Source organism: Abrus precatorius, unplaced genomic scaffold, assembly GCF_003935025.1.
Source record: "Abrus precatorius isolate BTA unplaced genomic scaffold, Abrus_2018 Scaffold4, whole genome shotgun sequence".
Lineage (NCBI taxonomy): Eukaryota > Viridiplantae > Streptophyta > Magnoliopsida > Fabales > Fabaceae > Abrus > Abrus precatorius.
The window spans coordinates 6,030,800-6,055,466 of NW_020874384.1; the positions used below are offsets into that span (position 1 = coordinate 6,030,800).

A 24,667-nucleotide genomic window follows, 5' to 3' on the forward strand; every position below is an offset into this window, starting at 1 on the left:
CAATAAGGAGATTGTTAATTTGGTCTTCTATGGAAGGCTCAAGATTAAGACTGCTAATTTTCTTTTTTAGCCTACAGTATTTGCTGATGTGGCCAGGTTTTCCACAATTGTAACAGGTTACGCTTATTCTAGGTTTCTTGGGAATATTGGTGGGGATGACATTTTCTCCTTGCTTCTTGGGAATGGGTTTTCTATTGTACTTACGTTTATAAGGTTTCTTATAAAGTTCAACAGCCTCTTTCTTGGGGGCATGTTTCTTCTTTTTGGTGGAGCAAGATGGAAGACCAAACTGCTCGCAGAAAGATCCTAATTCTTTCTTCCTCAAGGCCTTTTCTTTGGCAAGCTGCTTCTGGAGTTTATCCTTCTGGCAAGCCTTAATACCGTTATGAATAATAATGGCAGTAAGCTGACCATAATCATAACTGTCATAATTGATCTCTCCAGTAGGAGAATGACTTCGGAGTTTGCTTCTAATAAGATCTCTGAAAGCTTTGGGAAGCCCATCTAGATATTTTTCTTTCTAATAGGCTTGTTTGCAATCTTCTCTGGTTAAGACCCTAGACATGAAGGTATCTTTATACCATTTGAAATGTTCTAAGGAATCACACCTGAGGTTAGAAAAGAGTTCACCTGATCTTTCTCTCCAAAGAGAAGGATCACCCAAGAAGTGTTGGGATATTGTGTATAACAACGTATACACTGCATCAGGAAGACGCTCATTGTCACTGACAATAGTTTTTCCCTTATCATCAATTTTTACTGCAGAGAGGATGTTTTCTCTATCAGCTTCAGTGAGATAATTATCCCACCATCCTTTGAGTTGGCCGGTAAAACCAGCTACAAGAATATAAACAATGGTGTCTTCAGGCATATTTTGATTAGTAAAATAGCCCATGGCGACAACCGACATGTTTTGGAGTTTGGCAATGATATTATATTCAGATAATCCATCAATATTCTAAATATAAATATCATTAGAATTGAAACTTTGAATAAAATCTTGTTTTTCTTCTAAAATAAGATCAGGAGCAGTAGCTCTATTATAATAAAGTTTGGAAGAATTTTTCTAAGTATTGATGGGATTGATAGCTAAAACAGAATCTGTTTAAGAATAATGTTCTGAATCAGTTTTAGAAATGGCATTGACAGTTTTGGTAAGAGATCTAGTTCTGGGTTTAGCACTGGATTCTTCAGAGGGTTGAGGAGTGTCGGGAACAGTGGTAAGAAGGCTAGTAATTTTACTAAGCAACTCATTCTGGTTATCCTCGTTCACTCTGATTTTTTCTTTCTGCCTGAGTTCTAAGATTTTTTGTTTAGCTTTGGCACTAATCTTAAAAGGTTTAAACAGAGGTTTTTCTAATTGAGGTTGAAAGGATGAAGAAGCCATCTCTTCAACTTTGGGTTTGACAGGATTAACAAAGATTTTTTCTCCTAGAACCTGAAGATACTTATTGGTATAATTGGCCTGTTCCATAAGGCCTTGGATATCATTAGGAGTGATAGACTCTTCTGGGTTCTTAGATTTAAAAGGAGTAGCAGTAACAGGGTTACCGCCCTTGTCTTTCAAATTAGGTAATTGGTATTGAGTAGTGGGTGGCAGTTCACTTTGAACAATTTGTCCATCTTTGATCTGCCAGGATATGACATTAGCAGAGGAGGTACTAATAACATCCTCTTGCCAAGGATAATCTATGTTATTATGAATGGTATATGCATGATACCAATCAAAGAATGGGATGTTCTGTTTGATTTTTTAGAGAAATTGATAAAATTTCTCTTGGATATCTAACCTGTCTTTTCCCCTATGCTTCTGAAAGAACCACTCTCTTTGAGGTCTCCATTCCTCAGAGTAGAAATCTTTCCTAAGGGTTTCCTTATCAATAATGAATTTATGAGATAACATCATAAGACTCATTTAAGGAAGAGTAGGTTAGAGATTGGATACTCTGATGATCTTCTTCTTTTTCAGAAGTCTGGTAAACATTTCTAGGAATCCTAGAAGAAGTATCCAAACCCTGTAGGTTTATGGAAGGATCATGGTTAATGGGAATTTTTGATCTAGTCGATTGAGACCTGTAAGAGAATGACCTCCTAGCAGAAGCAAAACTAGATCGACCGCTGTAAGCATCGACTCTGGAAAAGAAGGAGTTTCTCCTATCAAAGGTTATTTCAACTTTCCCAGAATTGTCCTGAGAAATATTTTCAATTTGAGGAGCAGGTCTAGGGACAGAAGGCAAAGCCTTATCTAGTACCCACTTTTCTAGAAGGGAAACTTCATCCCACTTGATAATTCTAGGAAGAGAGACATTAGCCTCTGTCATATCAGTGATAAACAAAGTAGTCTCGCCTCTTTGAGGTTTGAGAAGGACCCGAAAAGCACAGGAGTTCATGGCCTTGTACTGAATCCTATAGATTAAGGCTGCGGGAATAGATCCTTCTTTCATGTTTAACCCATGAAAGCAGACATTGAGGAACAGAGAGTCAAGAATATGGTCATCTAAAAGACTCACTGTTTTGTTAAGAAAACAATTAAAATAAATTGGTCCTTGACCAAGGCTGGTCTCAACGGTTCCTATAAGGGAGTCATTGAAGTCATTATGTCGAGCATCTCTAAGACACATTAGGATAGCAGCATCTATACCTATGTCTATGAGGGGCTTAATGGCTACCTGAACACATCCTATGTGGAGGTATTTGTATTTACGCTTGTGCTCATTGATGGAAGATTTGGACAGGAGATGAAATTCTTCTCCTAGGTCTTTTCCTAAAGGAATATTATTTTCAACAGTCTTAATAATGTAATCAAAACTGCTTTTCTTGGAATGTTCTTCAGGAACATATAATGTGTCCTGAGGGATTTCTGGAATGGTCCAGTCATCCAAGCTTTGGTTGATCTCTTTGAAGCGAACTTCTTCGTCGAAGAGGTTATGTTTGGGTGTGATCTCAAGAGTTTGTTTCTCCTGTTCGTTAAAAAGATTGTTTTTGGTTGGAGAGGAAGAAGATGAACTAGAGCCAGAACGGAAAGAGATGCGGGAGAAAGAACGCAAAAGTTTGGACATCATAAAAATATTTCTGGCACATCACCTTCATCTAGTTCCGTAACAATATATCTGTTAATTATTTATAACTTATTCAACTAGATCTGGTTATTTGTGGAATTTTTTTTTTTTTTTACATTTACAAATTCTGAAATTCTTTTACCATAGCCACCAGCTTCTTATGTTCTTTGTTCCTTTTGAATACAGCATCGTCAAATTAGCTTTACTGCCCTTTCTCCACACGGGTCTTACTGCTACAGCTCTATTCAAAAGAACTAAGAACTGTTGTACTTCCAGTAAAGGATTTTCATAAAAATAAAAAATTGTACAAAAGCAATATTTCAGAACCATTAGTTCGTGGAGTTGTTACAGACAGGGACGACTATTACAAGTCTCACCCGAAGGGCCTGTCAGCTGTTCAGCCTATAAACCATGGTTACAGAAATTTCATAAAGAATTTTAAAGTCCAGATCCAAAACATAGTTACAAATAATCAACAGTTATATTCTTACTTCCCCATCAGGCTCTGATACCAGAGAATTAAAAAGGACTAAATACGAGTAGAACTTTTTTTTTCTTCTTGATTTGATCTTGTAATACAAAAAAGGAAAAATAGTTACATTTTTTTATTGATATTTTAAAAAGTATAAAAATTAAGTTATCGTAATTTTTTAATTAAAGTTATTTTATTTAAATGACAATTTTCTAACATATATTTAAGGAAATATAACAAAGATAATAAATAATATTTTTATTAAAAATATAACATTTAATATTTTGATAAATTACATTTTTTATTTTAACTTATCTAAATAAGAAATATTTTTTATTATATTTTTATTATATTTTTTATCCTTTTATTTTTTCCTATCTATTTCATTCTCCATCCAAATAAAACTTAAATGTTAACTACAAACATACATGTTCAAGATCATATTTACTATTTAAAATTTAGTCATAATCAACATATTGATATCACATTATTCAACTTTTAAATTAATGATAATATAATTTGACATATAAAGAAAAATATTAAAAATATATTGTTTTTTAATGTGTGTTCAAGAAAATATATTAAAAATTAAAAAATTAAAAGTAGTTACTTATTTAAAATAGTAATAAAATATTTAATAAATATTTTAAATGATAATTTAAAGTATTTCATTATTAAATATACATTGAAAAAATTGTAAGTATAATTAATTAGTCAATTGTTTTTTAAATAAGCTATTCTTTTTTAGGTTAAATGAGTAATTATTTACGAACTACTCTTTTAGTATTATTTTATTTAGATAAGTAAGTATTACTGTCAATTCGTAGTTTTGAATTTATTTGGATTCATTGGTTTCGGGGTCTTCACTCTTCTGCTCTTCTCATCTCATCTCATTTATTGGACGCATATCACACGTTTCTGGGCCAATAACTATCACTGTTTACCAACTTTACACACTCACAACACTGCCACTGAAAGAAAGAGATACTCAAAACACAAACACGCATACACACTCACAACACTGCCACTGAAAGAAAGAGATACTCAAAACACAAACACGCAGAGAGAGAGAGAGAGAGAGAGAGAGAGAGAGAGAGAGAGAGAGAGAGAGAGAATGGAGAGAAAGGTTGTGATAGTTTGTTGCGTTGTGGGCTTCTTGGGGCTGTTGTCGGCTGCAACTAGCTTTGGTGCAGAAGCTAAAAGGATTAAGGTTTCTGTTTTCTTTGGTTGGTTAATGGATGGTTTTCGTTCTTTGCTTGTTCTCAAAACCCACCAAATAAAGATTATTTTTTTCCTTTAGTTTTGTTGCCTTATTTAACAATTCAATACTGGGTCCAGTACTTGTCGTTGGCACTGTTAAGGGTACGCTTTTAACGAGTATGAGCAAAATTTTGAAATTTCTAAACTTTTAAGCATTTATGAAGAACTTTCCTTCATCATCCATCTAATTGGGAAATTACATTGAACCCCCACTTCTTCTTTTCGTATATTTTTCTGTTCATCTTCAAAATTTTGCTTTACCTCTAGTGGGTGCAGCGCAGCAAATCCTATGCATTCATCAAGCTTTCCCTTTTACTTGTTGTCTTTTGTGATTAGTTGCATATCCTTTTCTTTCTACCAATTTTGGAGCAGATGGAGTCTGAAAAAAGGGCATGAAGTTAGATGGTAGGAGTTTTACCATCAATCTTTAGGAAGGAGAGAAAGGAAAAGGAATGACGATGTTTTTCATATTTATTACGTTGAGAATATAGAAGAGTAGTGAATGTTGTTTTTTGTAAAATCTTACTATTTTTAAGTGCTTCAAATTCATCCTGATGATGTTAACGAAACTTGTATATTATTTCAGTATTTTAGTAACGTACCTTTCACTTTATTTTTGTTGATTTTGCTTTACCATTGTAAATTCTGCTATGTTTATATTCACCATGAACAAAGGTTGTGATAATAATTGTTGCTCTGTAACTTCTGCAGGGTTCTCAAGTTCATTTTGTTACGGCAAACCAGTGCATGTATCCTCGTAGTCCAGCTCTACCTCTTGGTTTAACTGCAGCACTGGCTCTGATGATATCTCAAATAGTCATAAATGTTTCAACTGGGTGTATTTGTTGCAGAAGAAGCCCTCGAATCCCAGATTCCAATTGGAAGGTGGCACTGGTCTGCTTTGTTTTATCCTGGTAATTTTCACTTTTTGGTTTGTCATGTTACTATTTGACTATGCTAGTGTGGTCCATGAGATTGTTATCCTCATACTTAAAAACTGGTATCAGCTTGTGAATTTACTCCCATTCTGCTGAGAAGTAAGGATTTGGCTTTAAACAAAGCAGAGCTGAATATATAAGCAGCAAAGATGAATTTGGATCATTCATTTTGCAGGGTAGTATATCTACAGTGAATTGTGGACTATATGGCATTAACATTTTTTGCGGAATCTGCCCGTTTCTTGTGCAGTATAGCATATGTTCCTTCATGCTTAGATGTTTATGATTTATTTGCAATTGGCTATTGAAGGCCCACAAACAGTGGGATAACACTTGTTTTGATATTGATGATGGATTGAATGAGAAGCAATTTGAACTTTGAGATCTCTTCTTCAAAGAGGAGGTGTGAATATATTTTGCTTGCAAATAAAAATTAACTACAGCAAATTGGTTAAATGAATATTGATGTTAGGAAGGTCCTATTTTACATGCTGGTACGATTGACGATGTTTAATATATCTAATCTGCCTGTATTATGATATCGTGATGTATGAATTGTGTGAATTGATAAAAATGATAGTTCATCCTTCTCATGTGTAAACAGCATGGATAATAATATCATAACTTTTTATTGCTCCTTTTCTAATAAAATTTTCAAAATTGTCAAAACTTAGCAAGATGATTACACTACAGAGAAAATGTTATTTAATACATCATTCTAGTAAGATATAAATAAATTAGTGAATTTTGATATACATGATAATAACAATTACTCTTCAATTATATATAATTGTACTCTTAGTTGTCTAAACATAATAATGTTCATGTTATTGTTTTATTCTTTCCATTGAAATGTAAAATTTGTATTGATGAGATCCGTCACAATTTTTTTTTTCTTGTTGGCTGTGCATTTTTTATTTTATTTTGTCCATTTCACAAACACAAATGGAAATGTTATTTATTTGAGATTTTTTTTTTTATTGAGTTCATAATTTGTTGGATCCAACATGTTTATCTGATTATTGAAGAAATAAAGACGATGCTTGTTCTGTTGTATGAAGACATTGGTTGTGTGTATGGCACTGTGGAATTGCATTGAGTCTCTGAAACATTAACTTCCTTCTGATGCCAAGGCGTTGTGTTGTTGAGCCAAGTACTTCTGCTAGGTTTATTTCAGAACAGTGGGCTACATGATGTCATGTGAAATTAGGATAAAAATTACTTGCTTTTATAATTTAAATATTTTGATTCTCCTTACTTGCTATTATTGAAGGTTAGTCATTTTATGTTCATGCTGACTAGGATTGGAAACCTTGGGGACTTGGACTTGGATTGTAAATCATACTCCTTATTTCTGTGGTTGGATTCTCTGTTCAAACAGGTTCACATTTGTAATAGCTTTTCTCCTGCTGCTAACTGGTGCTGCACTGAATGATCAACGCGGCGATGAGAGTGTATACTTTGGCTACTACTACTGCTATGTTGTGAAACCTGGAGTGTTTGCAGGAGGTGCAATTTTATCTCTTGCAAGTGTTGCATTTGGAATTGTGTATTACATTACCTTAGCTAAGGGAAAGAATGGTGGCCATCCTTTTGGTGATCCCTCATATCCTAATCAAGGGGTCATAGCCATGGGACAGCCACAGATTCCATCTCAGACTACTCAAGATCCTGTATTTGTGCATGAAGACACATACATCAGACGACAGTTCACATGATAGGAAAATAGCAGCTAGCCCTTGCATATTGCATCACTCTGTTAAACTCACAACATTGAAGTGTGGAGGCTGCTTTAATCAAAACCTGCTTTATAAAATGTAACTTTAGGAAGCAGGGTTTCTTAGGGTTTGTATGTGTACATGTGTCATTAGAAAATGCTTTGTGAGGGAGTTATGACTTTTGCCATGTTTTGTAGTTGGATGGTCCGGTCCAGACAAGAGACAACAGTAGAATTAAGATATTGACTCTTCATACTCTTAGCCAAATATACATGTGGAGGTATATCTGGAAATTATATTTAAAGTATTACAAGGTAGGCAAATATTATAAGTATCAATTGCTTTAGTCTTTAATTATACAAAGTATCATTCACTTTAATATTTTTTGTACAAAATGACATTAATTAATTAAAATGAGTAAATTTTTATGAAGGATTAAAGTGATTGGTACTTGTAGTTTTGAAGACATGAGAACTCATTTACTAAATAATACACTATTAAACTTTGATAGGAAAAACATATCAATCTTTTGAATTTCCATGGCACGAGTGACTGCGTCAACGACAAATAGACTGGAAGGTCAGAATTCCCGTCCAGACTGTTGGCCTCTTTCATTGAACTAGTTGTTTGACTTAAAGATAAAATATTGTAGCTTCGAAATTGTATGTATAAGAGATTTTAATCACTTAATTTTTAAAAATTGTTATTCTTTGATTTTGTAAAATATCATTCATTTTAATTTCTTTTATGCAAAACGATAATAAAAATAAAATAGAAAGAAACAAATGAATGAATGACTTTTTTCAAAGTCAGGAATCAACGGAAGGTTTTTAAAATTTTAGCGACTAAATGCTTAACACATATATTCTCGAGTAATATTGTAAGGATTTAATCTCTTGTCATGTTTTTTTGCCGGTTGAATCACTCGAGGGACAGCGAGAGACAAAGGTGATGGGTTTTTCGTTTTTGAAAAATGTTGAAACTCCAGCTGAAGAACCAATCTGTCCTGATATTGTATTTGTACATAAACATAAATCATTAGATCTTATAGCGGTAGCATAATGTTCTGCAATTAGATTGAACGCACTTCGAATATTAATCGTCTTGTTTCAGGTCCAATTTGTAACATCAAAGAACCTGTGAATTGACTTGTCTAGCAACTATAACCTCCTTAATCCATCATTTGTTTCACGCTTACTCTTGTTGGATAACCAAAATAAGATCACCTTAAAATCCAACATTATTTTCAAAGAAGCTACTAATGGCTCAAAAAGTCAATGTGGCACACGTTTAATAATTCAAAACAAAAAAGTTCTCAAATTCATTAGCATTTCTGCTGTGTGTGACTTGTACAAATATCAAGCGGAAAACGAAGTTCATGTCAAAGGGAGAACTGCCATCTCGTGGGTTTTTTGCCTGTGTAGGGTTAAATCAAAGACATTTTATCCGTATGGGGTTCTTTGACAAAAAATTCCCTGTCTAGGGTGATTTGTGAGTGTTGTCAAAAATGTTGGCGACACATGATCAAGTATCGGCTGAAAGAATGCCAACACAGGTGTCAGACTCGACTACTGAGAGCGGTTACTTTCAAACCGCTCTCATAAATCAATTTTAGAGAGCGGTTAGAAAGTAACCGCTCTAAGAAGTGCATTTTAGAGAGCGGGTTAGAGAGCGGTTGTTATGGAACCGCTCTTTAAAATGGACTTTTGAAAGCGGTTCTAATTGAACCGCTCTCTTAAATGGACTTTTGAGAGCGGTTCAATTCGAACCGCTCTCTAAAATGGACTTTTGATTTTTCAAAATGATATAGAGGTATGGTGGGAACACCTGACTAATGAAAAAGCTGTGGATATTGTCAACAGCAATCCACACGCCGTAAGATTCTTTTTCTCTCATATTTGGATTTTCTTGTATTATTTCTGCAGTGGATTTTACCTGGTGTTTTTTTTTTTTTCTCGTGTGCATGATGGCCATAAAATGCTTGGCTCTTTGGGTGTGTGTGTTTATTTGAGCCCTTTGGTTGCATTAGTATGGTGTAGAACCAAACTATTACTACATGGTTTGCATACTAGTCGAATTGAACTGCTCTGTAAAACGGACTTTTGAGAGTGGTTCGAATTGAACCGCTCTCTAAAATGGACTTTTGAGAGCAGTTCAATTCGAACCGCTCTCTAAAATGCACTTCTTAGAGCGGTTCATTTCAAACCGCTCTCAAAAGTCCATTTTAGAGAGCGGTTCCGTAACAACCGCTCTCTAAAATTGATTTATGAAAGCGGTTCCTTTTGAACCGCTCTCAGTAGTCGGGTCTGACAGCCTATGTTGGCATTCTTTCAGCCGATACTTGATCATGTGTCGCCAGCAGTTTTGACGACACTCACAAATCACCCTAGACAGAGAATTTTTTGTCAAAGAACCCCATACGGATAAAATATTTTTGATTAAACCCTATACAGGCAAAAAAACCCCATCTCGTTGGTTTTTTCGTAACGAGGAAAGGTCCTCAGCTCCAAAGTAGGTTCATACAGAAATCCAGTCGTAACATGCAAGAATTGCAATTATTCATAAATATACTTGTTGTCTTTCACTTGATTATAACATTTTTTGCCTTTAAGCATCTCAGTCTTTCACTATAAACTCTTGCCTTGGAGCATTTATAGTCCATTTCAAAACACCTGGCTGAAATTTCAAGCATCTAATACTTGCTTGAAAACATGATTTGAGAGTAAATGGAAACAGCTCAATCAATCAGTTTTTGTCTCAACATCCCATCACACTGGTCAATTTAACATCGCTTAATGCTTGTCTTCGTGAATAGCGGCATTAACCATTTGACCAAAAATTGAAACCAGTTCAAAGATAAAAGGTCCTTGTAGTTGTATATGGATTAAAAATCCATCTTAAATCATTTTTGCCCAACTAAAAAAGCAATAATAGTAATTATCCCATTCCTTTGCATTCCAGCAAAGGGAATCAACAAGAAGCACAAGTAAATTGAAGAGTTAAATTTCAGACTTTGTTACATTAATAAATGGACCCACTACCAGCTATCATGCGTACGCAAACGAGTCAACCGTGGTGGTAGCTTAGAGAACCCCTTCAATTTTAAAAATTACTCTGTAGAAATTCTGGCTTCAGGGATTACGCTGGTGGTAGCTAACCAGGTTACTCTGTGAAATCGTATTTACTCACCGACAGCAATCAAGGGTAATCCCCTAACATCCCAAATTTAAGAAAAAAATCAATACCGGTTCCAATTTTCTAACTGTTGGCAATTCAGAACAAGAGAAATGGACTATAAACAGAAGGTAAGAAAGGAAGTGCAAAAATTCCTAGGTCAATAGGTGATCCCTCTCTCAAAACTCTATTTACATGAAATACAGTCATGTTAAACAATCTAAACAGCTTACCAGCCTCCATGTCTTGAGAAGTAGTCATTGTCTAGTGATATAGCAAGAGCTACAGTCACAGCTCTCTCCGCGAGGGTCAGTGGACGACTGACTTCCAGGTCTTGAATCTGCAGAAAGAACATCATATCAATTGGGTAAGAGAAGAGGAGGGTGAGGTTTCTAAAGATAGCAGACAATGTCTCTACCGCAGTAGCAAGGCCAATCTTGGAGCTAGGATCAGAACTCCCAAATCGAATCACATACTGACCAGCATCAGTCAAAATCTGCACATTTAAGCAAAATTATAATTTGTATCACTCAAATTTGAACACTAATCCAAAAACTAAAATGTCTGAAGAATTGAACATGAAACTCTTCAGTTCAATTTGTTTGACTGACTCCACGATAACAGTTAGACAAGTTGATGATCAATAGATGCCATGAGGTTAAATCCGTAGCACTTGATAAACAGGGAAAAAAAAGAGAGGCAAGGATATACAGGACTCAGCCAATAATGGAAATTTGGTTAATAACCAGGGAATATGGGAGAAAAACTTGTTACTGAAAATCTGAACTCAACAGTTTTGAAAATCCCTTTTATATTAGGATAAATCCTATCTTAAGACAAATACCACCCCTTGGACGGCACATCTAACCAGATCTGTCTAAGGTAGCTAGAATGAGAATAACTGGAAAGATAAAAAAACATTTAGACAAGGCTGCTCTACATACTTTTGCTACTGTGGTGTGAGTGACTTTTTTTTCAATGTTCACGTATCACTATTGCAATGATAAAATATCTATCTTAACAATGTAAATTGAACCTTGAAATTTGAATCCTAAGGAATACAATTGATTAAATTCATCCCTGTCCCTGAGAAGACATTTCAATAATAATTAATTTGATCAGTTAACTGTTTTTTCTCTCTGCTTTTGCTCTTTTCTCTTCCTCCTCTATTTTTTCCCACTAGTTGCTTCTGTCCTACTCCTAAATTATATATACAGCCATCTTTTTTGTGTGAGAAATTATGGGGAGGGGAGGTCACCAGACCTTATTGTTTATGCAGTTTGATTCTACTAGTCAAGTTAACCCTCATTGACAAACCAAAAATTGTTTATTTTAGTTCTATTCTTTCAATTGAAATTTTAAAAACCACCACTTAATAACAAAAGTAGTCACTTACCTGGTGAAAGAGAAATATAGATAGCTTAGCAACATGATTACAATAGAAATCAATTTTGGATTTATTTTATAGAAAAAACCAACGGTAATCCCAAGATTGCAGTAAATGTTCTAAAAAGATAATTTTACCTAGAATGTTTAAAAATTGTCACTGTAGGACTTAAACACACGAGGAGATTCCAACACAAATGATTAGTTTATTATGTGAGAAAGCCCAATAGATTAAGTACCAAATTGCACATCTTATTCTACTCAATATGAAACTTATAACATAGCCACCACCTTTAAGGGCTGACAACCATAGCGCCTTTCACTTTATTGATACTGACCCCATGGTAATAACCCCTTTTCCTTTTTGTAACCCCTCTCAAAGAGAACACCAATTGTTATGACTTAAGTACTAGAGGAAAACCCAACCAAAAAGATTAGTCCATTAGGCAGGTGACCTTATGGTTTAAGTATCATATTAAACATCTTATTCTACTTAATATGAGACTCGTAACACAAACCACAAACAATAAATGAAAAAAATAGTAATTGTTGATTAGCAAGCATGTTTAACAAAGGTAACAAACACATTTTTTTTTTAGAATAAAGGTAAATGCCAAAAACCAACCTCAAATCCAAAACCCCTCCAATCACGATCTATTTGAGCAAGCACCTCACCATTAATATCTTTTAAGGTGAATGTCCAATTCCACAAGCCAGGATTCTCAACCACAGCAAATTGCTTATTCCTGCAAATCTTATTCTTAAACTTGCATTACGCACAAACTACAAATGCTTCGCATTTTCAAACTTAAACTTCTGACCAAAAGTGAATTAAAAAACCAATAAAATAGGTCAAAAGCATATACAAAGGAAAGTTCAAGTAAATATTTATACACTACATCATTTATTGATGAACACAACAAACACAATAAAACTGCAGAATGAATCAAACCTGTATCAGGAGAAACTTAGATCATGCAACAAAATAACTTTAATTACTTGATGGTCTTTACATGGACCCAAATCTGAACACTCATGTTCTATCTTTACAGTATGTATGCAACGAAGGGTAAAAAGCAAGCCAAAAAGAAAAAAAAACTTGGATGATGAAAAAGAGCAAAAAATACCAACAAGGTCTAGATTAAACTCTTTATGGTTTCCCCTGTTCCACTAGAAGACGCCAGACACTCCAATATATCTGCATGGAAAAGCACCCACACGACCAGTGACACTCCTTACCGGAGCATAAGCATGAGTCCCAATTTAAAAGTTTCCTGACCATTGGACAGGCTAAAATGGAAGGTTTCAAACACAGTTTTTTAACACTGCATCTCTTCTGGGACAGAATCAACTTCTAAGATGCTCTTGGGCCTAAGCAAATTGGGCCTTCGTAAAAGACATATCAAAGAAGAAGAAATAACCAGAAGGGTAAGATGGAGAATGTAAACAAGGAGTGTGTTATAAGGAATTGTAACAAACTGAATACATGGCATGAAGGGAATGGTGCTGGAAGATGCGGGAATCAGCCGAGTAGAGGGAATATGAAAGGATGGACGGAGGAGGGTGAAGGCAGGAAAAATTTTGGGTTTGGGAATGGCTGTTGCCACAGGGTGGAGAGATATCCCTTTCTCAGTAGCTTTCTTTGTTCTTGTTGTTATCAGTTTTCTGTTTCATGTGTAAATCAAGGATTAATTCCTGAGTGGTTTATTAATCCAATTTTGCATTCAGTTCCTATCAGATGCAATGGGATTGTAGAGCTCTCTTCAGCCAACTTTTATATTCTTCCATTTTTTGTTCTTGTATTTTTCTCTGTTTCAAATCAATTCCTATTGTGCACTCTTCTGTTGTAATGAGATATTTTTTCCGTCCAGTAAAAAAAAGAAAAAAGAACATGACCTATTTTTCTCAAGGAAATTAGCAGAAAATTGGCATGCCTCAATACAAACCAAGAACACAATTGGGGAAAAGAAAAGATATATTTTATTGATAGAATGAGATTAATCAGAAAATAGAAGAGAGCTCACTCCTCTAAGAGCTTTCCCCTACTGTTCTCCTATTTATTTAACCCACTAACTAATTATTATAAGGTCTTAATTTGCCCAACTCCTAACATGCTTTTATTAGCTTTCATGAAGAAAATAAATTATAGACAGAAACAGAGATAATAATGCAAGTTTTGACACCAAAAAAATAAGTTCTCTTAGAAGACATTGGAATATAAATGTCAACCTGAATACAAACAAAAGTCAAAAGCAATGATATTAAATATAATGCATGTTGCTAAAGACGCGAAATTTCAAACTGCATAAATTAAATAATAATACAGCCTATAAAGGACACATAATGAGCATCTAAGTCAACCTTTGGTGGTGAAGAAATTTGTAGTCTTATAGATTGACAGAAGTTTGATCTAATAAGCTCTTGATTCACACAAATCATTGTAATACAAGACTTTAGCTATTTAGGCAGCTTCTAGAAAATTGAATAACACACATCTTGGCTTGGACACAACTTTAATTTTTGCAAATAAAATATTCAGATGTAAAAAGACAACTAAGGTTAGCAAAGGGTGTTACGATTTAGGCAATTGATTATATATATAATAAATAAACTCAAAATATAGTATCCTAATATTACCCCAGGTACAAATCATAGATTCTCCTCCAGAGATGCCACCGCCTGTGAACAACTCCAACTTCCTGAAGAGAGAACTTGACACAATTAACAGACAAAGTGATGATAAAAATTTCATAATGAAAAAAATTTACAGCATTTAACAGAAATGGCATACCTTACCATCAATTTCAGCATAAATTGAGCTTGTTATCCACCAGAAGGGTCTGCGAACCTAACCACGGAAAAGCAGAGACTCAAGTCAAAGGAGAAACTATCTAACGATAGATGTTCGACTTATTTCACTAGTGTGGATAGAAATAAAATTTTCATGTGCATAAAAAAAACCAATACAAAAAAAATATTTTCTCACCCTAAAGAGCTCACTCCCCAAAGCATCAGTTATACATGCAACAAAAGGCCGCCTTAGACGAAGCAACTGCAGCAAGAAATGTTGAAACGGAGTGAAATAAATAAATATTGAACAAAACTAATAATTCATAACTGAATATCACAGAGAAAGCAAATAAAGATTTGCAAACTAAGATACATAGCATAAGTAATGCACCCATTAACCCATTGCAGAATTCACAACTGAATTACAAATTTCAGGGCTTGGCCTTTGCACAAAGTGACCAAATCAGAACTCCTATAATTGAATTTTAGATTTATCGCCCTGTTTAGACAAAGAAAGAACTAAATAAAAAACATTAAGTAGACAACACCTATGTAATAGTTAGAAAATAAGGCATATCTTTCAAAATCCAAAACCTAGAGTAGACAAGTCTAAAGGATATTTTCATTCCATATAATTATAAGAAAAATCTAATCATCCATGTCACAATTTAGAGAATGTGTCAATAACAGTGTTTTGTAATAAGAAATTTGCTCTACTTATGTTCAAATAAGGTGTGTCGTTCCTCATAAATAGTCCATGGTTGTTAATAATGAGGCACATTGCTAGTTGAATCTAATTAGGGAATGGAGATTGGTCATTAAATCTAGACTGGGAGGGAACTTGACAAATGTCAGTTAGACATATTTATGATGGGATTTTTTTGGACAAGTTTATCTGTATTGTTTTCTGAATCCTTATGACTCCCTACTAATAAGGTTTTGAGAGCATTAATTAATTAACGCTCAAGAGATGTTGCAAAATTTTTATATTGTGTTTCATGTGATGTGAGTCATGTGACATTTCTTATCCTTTATGATGATGTTTAAACTAGATTTGTCACCCTCTACTTTGGAAGTATTAGTATTTCTCATTTCTCGTATTCTTGGAAGTTGTAAAAGGAACAGTCTACATCATATGTATGGAGTGATACAGAAATGAATAATACAACAAAAGCATTCTTACTTATTAAATATGCAGGAATTACATTCTTGTTGATTGCCCTGTTCATGAAATGATAGTAAACAATACAAATATATGATAACTATTTTCTTTCCATGTGGATGATACATGAAACACAGCAGAGAATAAAAACAATTGAAGGGAGTGAAAATTAAATGATTGTGTTGAATACCTGTCTGGTAATGACATTACTCTGTTCACGAATAAAACCTACAGGCTGCATCATGACAGCAAGTAGCAAACAAGGTCAACAATCATTATTAGGAGCTATGTGAGAACAATACATGCACACAGTATAACTGAGTGGTGAAAAGGATATAAAAATTGTCACTGACCGACTGAGGGTAGCAAGCATCTACAATGGCATAACGATTTTCCTTCAATCCAACCAAAAAAATCACAGAATTAGACATGAAGTCAAGAACAATAGTCAAGAAAGATAAAATAAAAGGGTAAAAAAAGTAGTAATAATTAAATTCATTAGAAGATGCTAGAGTAATGCCCCACAACTTCAACATACACAATATCCATTACATGCAGCGAAAAGGACAAAATGAAATAAACTATGAACAAAGCTGCTTTGGAGGACAAATATAGCTAAAGGATCCAGGCATCAGAGAATAAAGAAAATCACCTGTTCAAAGCCAAGCACAAGATTTGCCCACTCGATATCTCTGGTAATGAGCAAGTTGGACCTGGCAAGCAGAGGTGCTACCTTGGCCTAACAAGATCAAGAAAGGGAAAGCAGAATATCTCCATATTAAAATCAACAAAAAGGCATATCGAGTTAGGACCATTTGTTAGTGTTATTTTGAAGGGCCAGAAAAACGCTTTTTAGTTAAAAAGAATACGTCTAAACTCAAACAACTTAAGGTTGGGAAACATCATAATTTGTAATCTACGTGATTTGCGTCATCATGATATATTTCAACTCTAGTCATGACCTGAAATACCAGAATGTTGATCATGATGATACATAAATACACCGTTACATCTAGCATAACATGCACAACGAATAACAGGAACCTATAGTTACTATATTTCCTTTACTATTCCTAAATCCCTCACAGTAAATTCTAAAGCCAAATCTCAAGATCATTTTCATATCAATCATTTTAAAAAAAGAACATTGGAAATTGCAAAATGTAAGCACCTCTTGAGGAGACTGGGGGTCTAAAAACTCAGAGACAGATTGACTGATAGGGGGCTGCTTCAAGACCCGTTTACCTCTGCTGATGACACCATCATCACGGTGCTGCGCAACGGATGAACCCGAAAACGATTTAGGGTCACCATAACCACAACCTCGACACTTAACGAATTTTCTCCCCTGCTTTCCCCTGGGGTTCCTGATTTTGGTATCAGAAACCCAAAGCTTAACGAGGAAATCCCTCGTCAATTGATGATGATCCGCACCCTTAATAGCGCTTCCAAATCGCCGAGACACGATCGCGGGGTTGACATTTGCCTGAAAATGAACGTGAGAATTGGTGATCTTAGATACCCAGCGCCACCCCTCCTTCGACCAATTTTTCATCTTTCAGAAAGAACGAGCAAGTCGTGCGAGGGAGAGAAACGTACGTACAAGGTGCAGGGTGTTGCTACTGTTCAAGTCATTTTGTTTAAATACATTTGCTAGTAATATTTTTTTTTTTACACTCTTATTAATATCATTATAAAAAAATTGTTTTAAGTAATTTTTGTTTGAAATGTCTCCAGTATTAAATATTAGGCTTAATTGATATCTTGTTATTGACTTGAATTTGTAAAGTAAATATTAAATAAATAAAGAACTAAATTAAAATAAATATACACATGATTAATAATTTTTTTTACATCAAAATTAACTTATAAATTTGAATCTAAGTATAAAAATAAATAAATAAAATATGTCATTCTCATTTATAAATTTTTGTATTTTTTTCACTTCTCAATTTTACTATTTTTAATCTTTAATAAATGTTAAAATTTATTTTTTGCCTTGTCATTTTTAAAATTCAACCAACTCTTAGTGACATTCACCAAATTTTTTTCTCTTTTCAACTACTTCATCACTCTTACTATTATCTACACTTTCTCTTTTACCTTCACTTTCATTTTCAATTCTACTATCTTTACTATATTTATCCTCATTCACACCTACCTACCCCAAACTTCAATCTCTCATCAAAATTCAAAACTCTTTCTATCCTAAAATGGGCCTTCATAGATGTTGTCAAGCAAAATTGTTGATGTATTTATCCATGTCTTTATTCACTCCCTCATACTATCAAAATTAATATGCGAAGTAAAGATGCATTACAAATTTACAAAAATACCATTAACTCATATTTATAAGTTAGTCTCTATATATAAAAAAATGTATAAATCAATTCACATGTGTACATTTATTTCAATTTAGTCATTTACTTATTTAATATCGTTTACTTTAAACTTAATGTCAAGAATTAAATCAAGAATAAGTGTACGTCTAGGATCTGATTTACAAATTTTTTACATGTGGAGACTAATTTATAAATATGAGTTAAGGATAGAGATCAAAACATTATTTAAACCAAAATACTTTACATTTTTTTATGACATTTTTTATTCTAAAAATTTGATTGATATATTTATTTTTAAACAAATTTTTTAAAATACATACTTGTATATAATTTAACTTAACTTATATAATGTAATATAAAATTAATGATAATATGATTTTTTTTTTATATTTTATAATAAATTACAGTTGGATTTAAAATACAAATCTTGTTTATATTATTTTCAATCAAATTTTACGATTCAATTTATATATTATATAAATGAAGAATAAAATAAATTAATATTATTAATGGAGAGATAAAAATAAAAAATATTTTTTAAGAATTTAGATTAAAATAAAATGAAAAATTATATTTTTCTAAGAACTAAAACTAATTATTTATAATTGAAGGTGGATATATGAATTAACCTAAACTTGTACCACGATCCATGATAGATCGTCATTAAATGAGTTAATAATTAATGGATCTAAAAAATCAATTGCTTGCATCCAACTCACTTTGTTCAAATTGTGATGGAAACACTCTAACTGACCAATGATTTTACTGTAATTCTTTAGACTTATTACTAGACTACTTATTTGAGCTTACCAACGTTTAAACAGTTGTCACTGCTACACCTGAGTTATAGATTTAAAAACACTAATCCTACTAAGTACAATTTGTAGTCAAAACTAACATACTCTCTCCTCTCTTAAAATCAGAACCTATTAGGCTCTTATACCAACTAGGGACATATCGCACATTTTGATTTTAAAATATTGTAAATAATTAAATGTTAAGAAGGAGATAAATTTTGAAATAATAATACAGGAAAGATAATAAGAAACTTAGAGAAACTGGTATCAACTCTTGTATTGATATTCAAAGCTTCTTACAAAATTATGGGGAATTTGATACAGGATATTGGAACACAAAAGTTTAAGAAAAGTAGTTTTTAGGCTTGCAAGAAATGTATAAGGATTATGAGGTGCTAGGATTGCCGATGCATTCCTTTGCTTCGGAACTATCCTTTAATAAAAAGGCTGAATCGGTAATGGGATTCACCTTTTTTACTATTTCGCAGGTCTATGCTTGTACGAAGATGTTTCTAACACTTCTGTTTTTGTTTATTAACTTTTATTTGTATTCACATGGAGTATAGATTCCATAACAGTCATCTTCATTGTCTACCAAAGATCTGAATTCTTCTATGTCATTTAGTGGATTATGATTATTTTGTATTTCTTCATCTTCATCCGAGGCCGCTTCCGATACCTTTTGGAGATATTGTCTGAATTATTTTGGTGAATTCTTCTTTAGGCTCAACTGTACTAAGACTAGTTAATAATCTAGTTTTTTGTTGAAGAAATAATTGGTTATTCTTTTCTAATAATGTTGAATTGGTTAGACTAGAGGGAGTTGACAAGGTATGATTTGGAGATCTTGAGAATGTTTGTAACCACTGATCAAATCTTTGTTTACGGAGGAGGTTAAGATCAAATTTCCTCCACCATTTAACTTTTATAGTCCTGACTAATAGCTAAATTGATGCATGCTCATATAAGTTAGCTAAGTCATATTCCCACATGATTATCCAGGAAATTCCTTGACTCACAATGAAAGATATAAACTAGCATTATGGAGTAAAGTTTGTCTTACTATTGAAATATTGTAATGTTGTTCTTGCTTTTTCAAGTAGTATAGAGACCATGGGTCCAAAATTGTGGAACCAGTATCGAAACCATTTAGGAAACTTTAGAGAAATTCCTTTTCTAAATCAGATAAACCATGATTGGGTTACTGGTTTAAAGTAAAAGATATTTCTCCAAGCATCAATATAATCAAAATAATTATTTTATTTCGGTTGATAGTCTATTGTAAAACTTGTATACTGATAAAGGGGTTGTCCCCAATCTTTTATTCTTAGAATATTATTTATTTTGAATTTCAAAAACATTATTTCTTGTATTTGTGTCTTTTTGATGAGTTAATTTTAGAGATTGTGTGTCTACTAGAATTAGCTCACAAAATTCTCGTTTTTGTTGTGATAATATTGATATAATATGATATCCTGGTGGAAATATTTTTTTAGCTATTTCATTTTTTGGTAATGAGAACCATTCTAGTTTTATTGGTATGACAGGAATACAGTCTGAATTTTCCACATATGGGGTTTCTTGTGACTTTGTAGAACTTGGAGAGACTTATATTGTAAATTTGTTAGAGAAAGTTGTTATCTCATTAGGAGTAACCAGAATGGGCTTTTGTAGGGTTTGTAGGACTGTCATTACCTTTTTATCTTTTTCTACCTTGGTAGGTGTTTGTAGTGGTTTTGATTCAGGCCTTTTTGGTGGCCCATAGTTGTAACTGGTCATTCGGGACATTTTTCTTCTTACAAGAATTCTCTAGGAAGACAATTAGGTAAAAAAAATTATTTCCTTTGATATGTACAATGTCAAAATTGAAATTTGATAATAATGTCTGTCATCTAGTAAAAATATGTTTAAAAACTAGATTTTTAACATCCTTTTGTAAAACTTGTGGTACTGCTTTGCACTCAATTTTTATTAAAAAAATTTTGATAAAAATATTATCTTGAAATTTTTGTAAACAGAAGAATATTATTGATAAAATTTCTTTTTTGACTGTTGAATATTTTTGTTGTGTTGGATGCCATATATAGTGACCATTCTAGTACTAAATCTCATATACCACTTTTATATTATAGCAACTTAGAAAACACCAAAATCTGATACCGATTTTTTTTTCTGTAAGTACATAAGTAGAAGTATATATATTCCTTTTTCGAAAATGAGAGTTATCACGCATATCTGAATTATGTCCAACACCTCATCACTCCATAGATAGAACATCATCTCAAGATCTCATACTTGATAGCATAGTAGAGTAGAATTAATCACAATCCTATAATTTGAAAATACTTCCATATATTAAAGATATCAGTTGATCTATCGAGGAAAACAGTCATAGTACTTTAACATTACTTAGAATAATAGTAACATTATCCAATTACATATTATAGCATAATCAGACTCCCTAAGAGTAGTTCTCCGAATAATATAAACATATAAACTCAACACATCAATTGTAAGGAGAATAATTCTTGATAGGATTAGATTGCTCAAAAGAAGTCAGGGAAGAAGAACTAGAAGTAGAAGTAGGATCTCTATCGTTCTCCTTAATCCATCCAGAAGTGTGAGGGGTGAACGAGTAACAGATATCCTCCTCAGAGGGTAGGTTCCATGCCTTCACCTTATTCCTGTCCATCTATATATACATACACACACAAGAGAGAAACAACACGACATAAGACAAATCAAAGGGGTAAGTTCTCCAAACACAAACAATCATCCAATCAGCCATACCCCAAGGAAGGTGGCGTCACAATCACACACAATTTCATCAATCAGCACATCTCATTAAGTACTTAGTAATATAGCAGAGGAAAACGATAGTTATACTCAGCACCAAATTCAGAATCAATCAACAATACCTGGTAGTAATGCATATGATGCATGAATGAAAGTTTTAACCTCACCCATATAGTTTCTCATGTTTCAATAGTATGCAAATAATGCATGGGGATCCAATCACCCAAATCATCAAGTCATCAACCACCAAAATCAACGACCACCAGAATCAACAAGGCGACTGGAAGACTCCATTCCTTACAAAAGCACAGATAGAAATATAGATATATCATGATCAATGATCAATCAGATGCATACGCCCATCAATATTAAATCAGAGGCATACGCCCATCAGTTTCGGGAATGGACCTCAACGACCATTGAATGTGTGGTTCTTGTCAAGTTTGGCAAAGGTTTGCATGGTCACGACCCAGCCACAGTGAGCTAAACTGCACCCCCTAGGTCGATTATTCCCCTTTTACCACCCCTTGTAGGTCTGACATGGGACCTGAACCTCCAACACCATCAGCTGTGCACTACCAATGCCTTATCACTTGTAAAAGTATGATGCATGTCATAAAGCCTATTATTTTCTTTCACAAGTTTTCTCATTTTAACATAGTCATCTCAGGGATAAATGCACAAATAGAAAAATAGCCATATAGGGCTCCCATCATGCCAAACTCCATGTGGTCAATATCAATAGCCAGAAGCCATCATAGGGCTTAGCAACCTAGTATAGATTTTATGAGTTCATAGCAATTCAAAAGTAGAATAGTTTCAAGAGTTTACAACATAAATTAGAACTTTCACCCTCCATCACCTTCATGGACCATAGCATATTCTCATCGTAGATTCTCCAATTCATAGTTTCATAGTTTTATAGTTTCATTCTCATGGAAATTTTAGTGTAGCACCTTGGTGAACAATACCACATCACATTGAAACCAAACACCTTGTGATCTCATCAATAATTTCACTCTCAATTAATTAAGCTCTTTAAGTCAATTCACTTGAAATCTCACTAACAATTTTACTACTTAATAAACCAACCTTTAAAATCAACCACTCTAAATCTCATCATCAATTTCAATCTTAGTAAACTAAACCTTTGAAATCAACCACTTGAAATCTCATCATCAATTTCATTCTTAGTAAACTAAACCTTTGAAATTAGCCACTTGGAATTCTATTAGCAATTTCAATCTTAGTAAACTAAACCTTTCAAAACAACCACATCAAAATCCCACTAATGAACTCAATCTCAATAAACTAAACATTTACTTCCTCATCCCTTTCATACCTCAAGAACTCACTCACTTTTATTATATCATAAACCTACTTCAACACTTGCATCCTTTAAATGTCTAATCCCTTTAACTTAATTTATTTCTATTACTCAAACATCATGTGATCTTATTGTCCCACTTTCATCCTTAGTATCATCAATCTCTAAACCATTCCAAACCATCATTTTGTCCTTAAGTAGGTGAATTAATTCCCAAACTCACATGGTTTTACTTCTTGGTTTTTCACTCTCCACCAAGGATAATTATTCAAACTTAGACTCTATCAAAATCTTTTCACATTTTCAATACACAAGCATATCCATCAAATTATCATAGATACTTTGTTCACCTTTCATTTTTCAAACAGCCCTCAAGGCACAAACTTCATCAAACACATCATATCACCATCACAAAACAGCTGCATTATTATCAATTTTATCAATTAATTCATGTTTCAAATGAATGATGCATGTGATCCATTTTTCACTATCCTTCCATGACATTCACACTAAAAACAACAACATTTCCACTCATTTACTCAACCATCATTTCAAAATTTCAGCAAACAACACCAAGAGATTCAAATATAGTTCCACACAGTTTTCTCACAAAACTAAAAATGAATAGTTCAAAGGATCACATTAATTCACACATTCCAAACACATCACATGCATGTTAAATTTAGATTTTCCAGCACTACATCAACGGTAAAACCCGAAACACACATTAAGGCTCACACAATGTCAATTAACCAAACTTGCAAGAAAGTTGTATTCAATCAAGATCACACACAACTCTACATGGATTTGACCATCACAAAGTTGAAAGGTAACATTTTTTCACTTTCATTTAAATTTCTTAGAAAATCAAGGCATGCAAAGTAAAATTCAGATTGGTAGTGCCTTTCCAAGATCAAAAATGAGAAAATCAAGTTTTATAGGAGAGAAGCCGAGCCATACACAAGGGAATTTCAGCATATAAACATTCAACTTTCATCATCCAAAAAGATAATGTCATATCAAAATGAAATCAAGTTTGAAAAGGAAAAAATCAAGACAATGAAGCAAGATATGTGATTTTTACTTTAATCACATATGTGTTTTTCAAAGATTTCAGAATACCAAAACATGAAAAGAGTGGCCTTTCAAGCAAAACCAAAACCGTACCTAGGTTTTCTTCAAAAACCCGTGATATGCAAAAGAAGAAAATAACATGCAACACTTTGGCTTCAGCATCAAAAGAGGTAACTTCAATTTGAAAAGGAAATCAAGTTGAAATGGAGGTATCTTAGATATTCAAAAGGAAAAAGCAACATGGAAAGGGTGGAATTAACATGCAAAGGCAAGATTCAACATGCAAGAGATAAATCAACATACTTTGCATCTAGAAACAAGGTGAGAACTTCCCCTTACCTTGGATGAAGACGTAAAAATGAAGAGGATGAG

At 33.4% G+C, this 24,667-nt stretch overlaps 2 protein-coding genes across 3 annotated transcripts; one reads left to right on the forward strand and one right to left on the reverse strand.

The window, feature by feature from the left end:
* Positions 1-4,423: 4,423 nt before the first annotated feature.
* On the forward strand, positions 4,424-7,782 carry LOC113865532. Of its 2 annotated transcripts, XM_027500148.1 has the most exons (4): positions 4,424-4,534; positions 4,635-4,741; positions 5,503-5,705; positions 7,111-7,721. In XM_027500148.1, exons 2-4 carry the CDS (start codon positions 4,646-4,648, stop codon positions 7,445-7,447), a joined length of 636 nt encoding a protein of 211 aa, XP_027355949.1. In that variant the 5' UTR covers positions 4,424-4,534; positions 4,635-4,645; the 3' UTR covers positions 7,448-7,721. The 2 variants fall into 2 exon arrangements, with proteins under 2 accessions (XP_027355949.1, XP_027355950.1); XM_027500149.1 differs by having other exon boundaries at positions 4,493-4,741; positions 7,111-7,782.
* A 2,423-nt stretch (positions 7,783-10,205) lies between these two features.
* Positions 10,206-17,574, reverse strand: LOC113865066 (altered inheritance rate of mitochondria protein 25). The gene is made up of 11 exons (XM_027499421.1): positions 17,131-17,574; positions 16,612-16,698; positions 16,313-16,354; positions 16,150-16,194; positions 14,994-15,059; positions 14,799-14,855; positions 14,645-14,706; positions 12,633-12,753; positions 11,040-11,117; positions 10,855-10,961; positions 10,206-10,659 (listed from the first exon to the last, which is right to left on the reverse strand). The coding sequence occupies exons 1-11, from the start codon at positions 17,512-17,514 to the stop codon at positions 10,629-10,631; spliced, it is 1,080 nt and encodes a 359-aa protein (XP_027355222.1). The 5' UTR covers positions 17,515-17,574; the 3' UTR covers positions 10,206-10,628.
* Between the last annotated feature and the right edge of the window lie 7,093 nt (positions 17,575-24,667).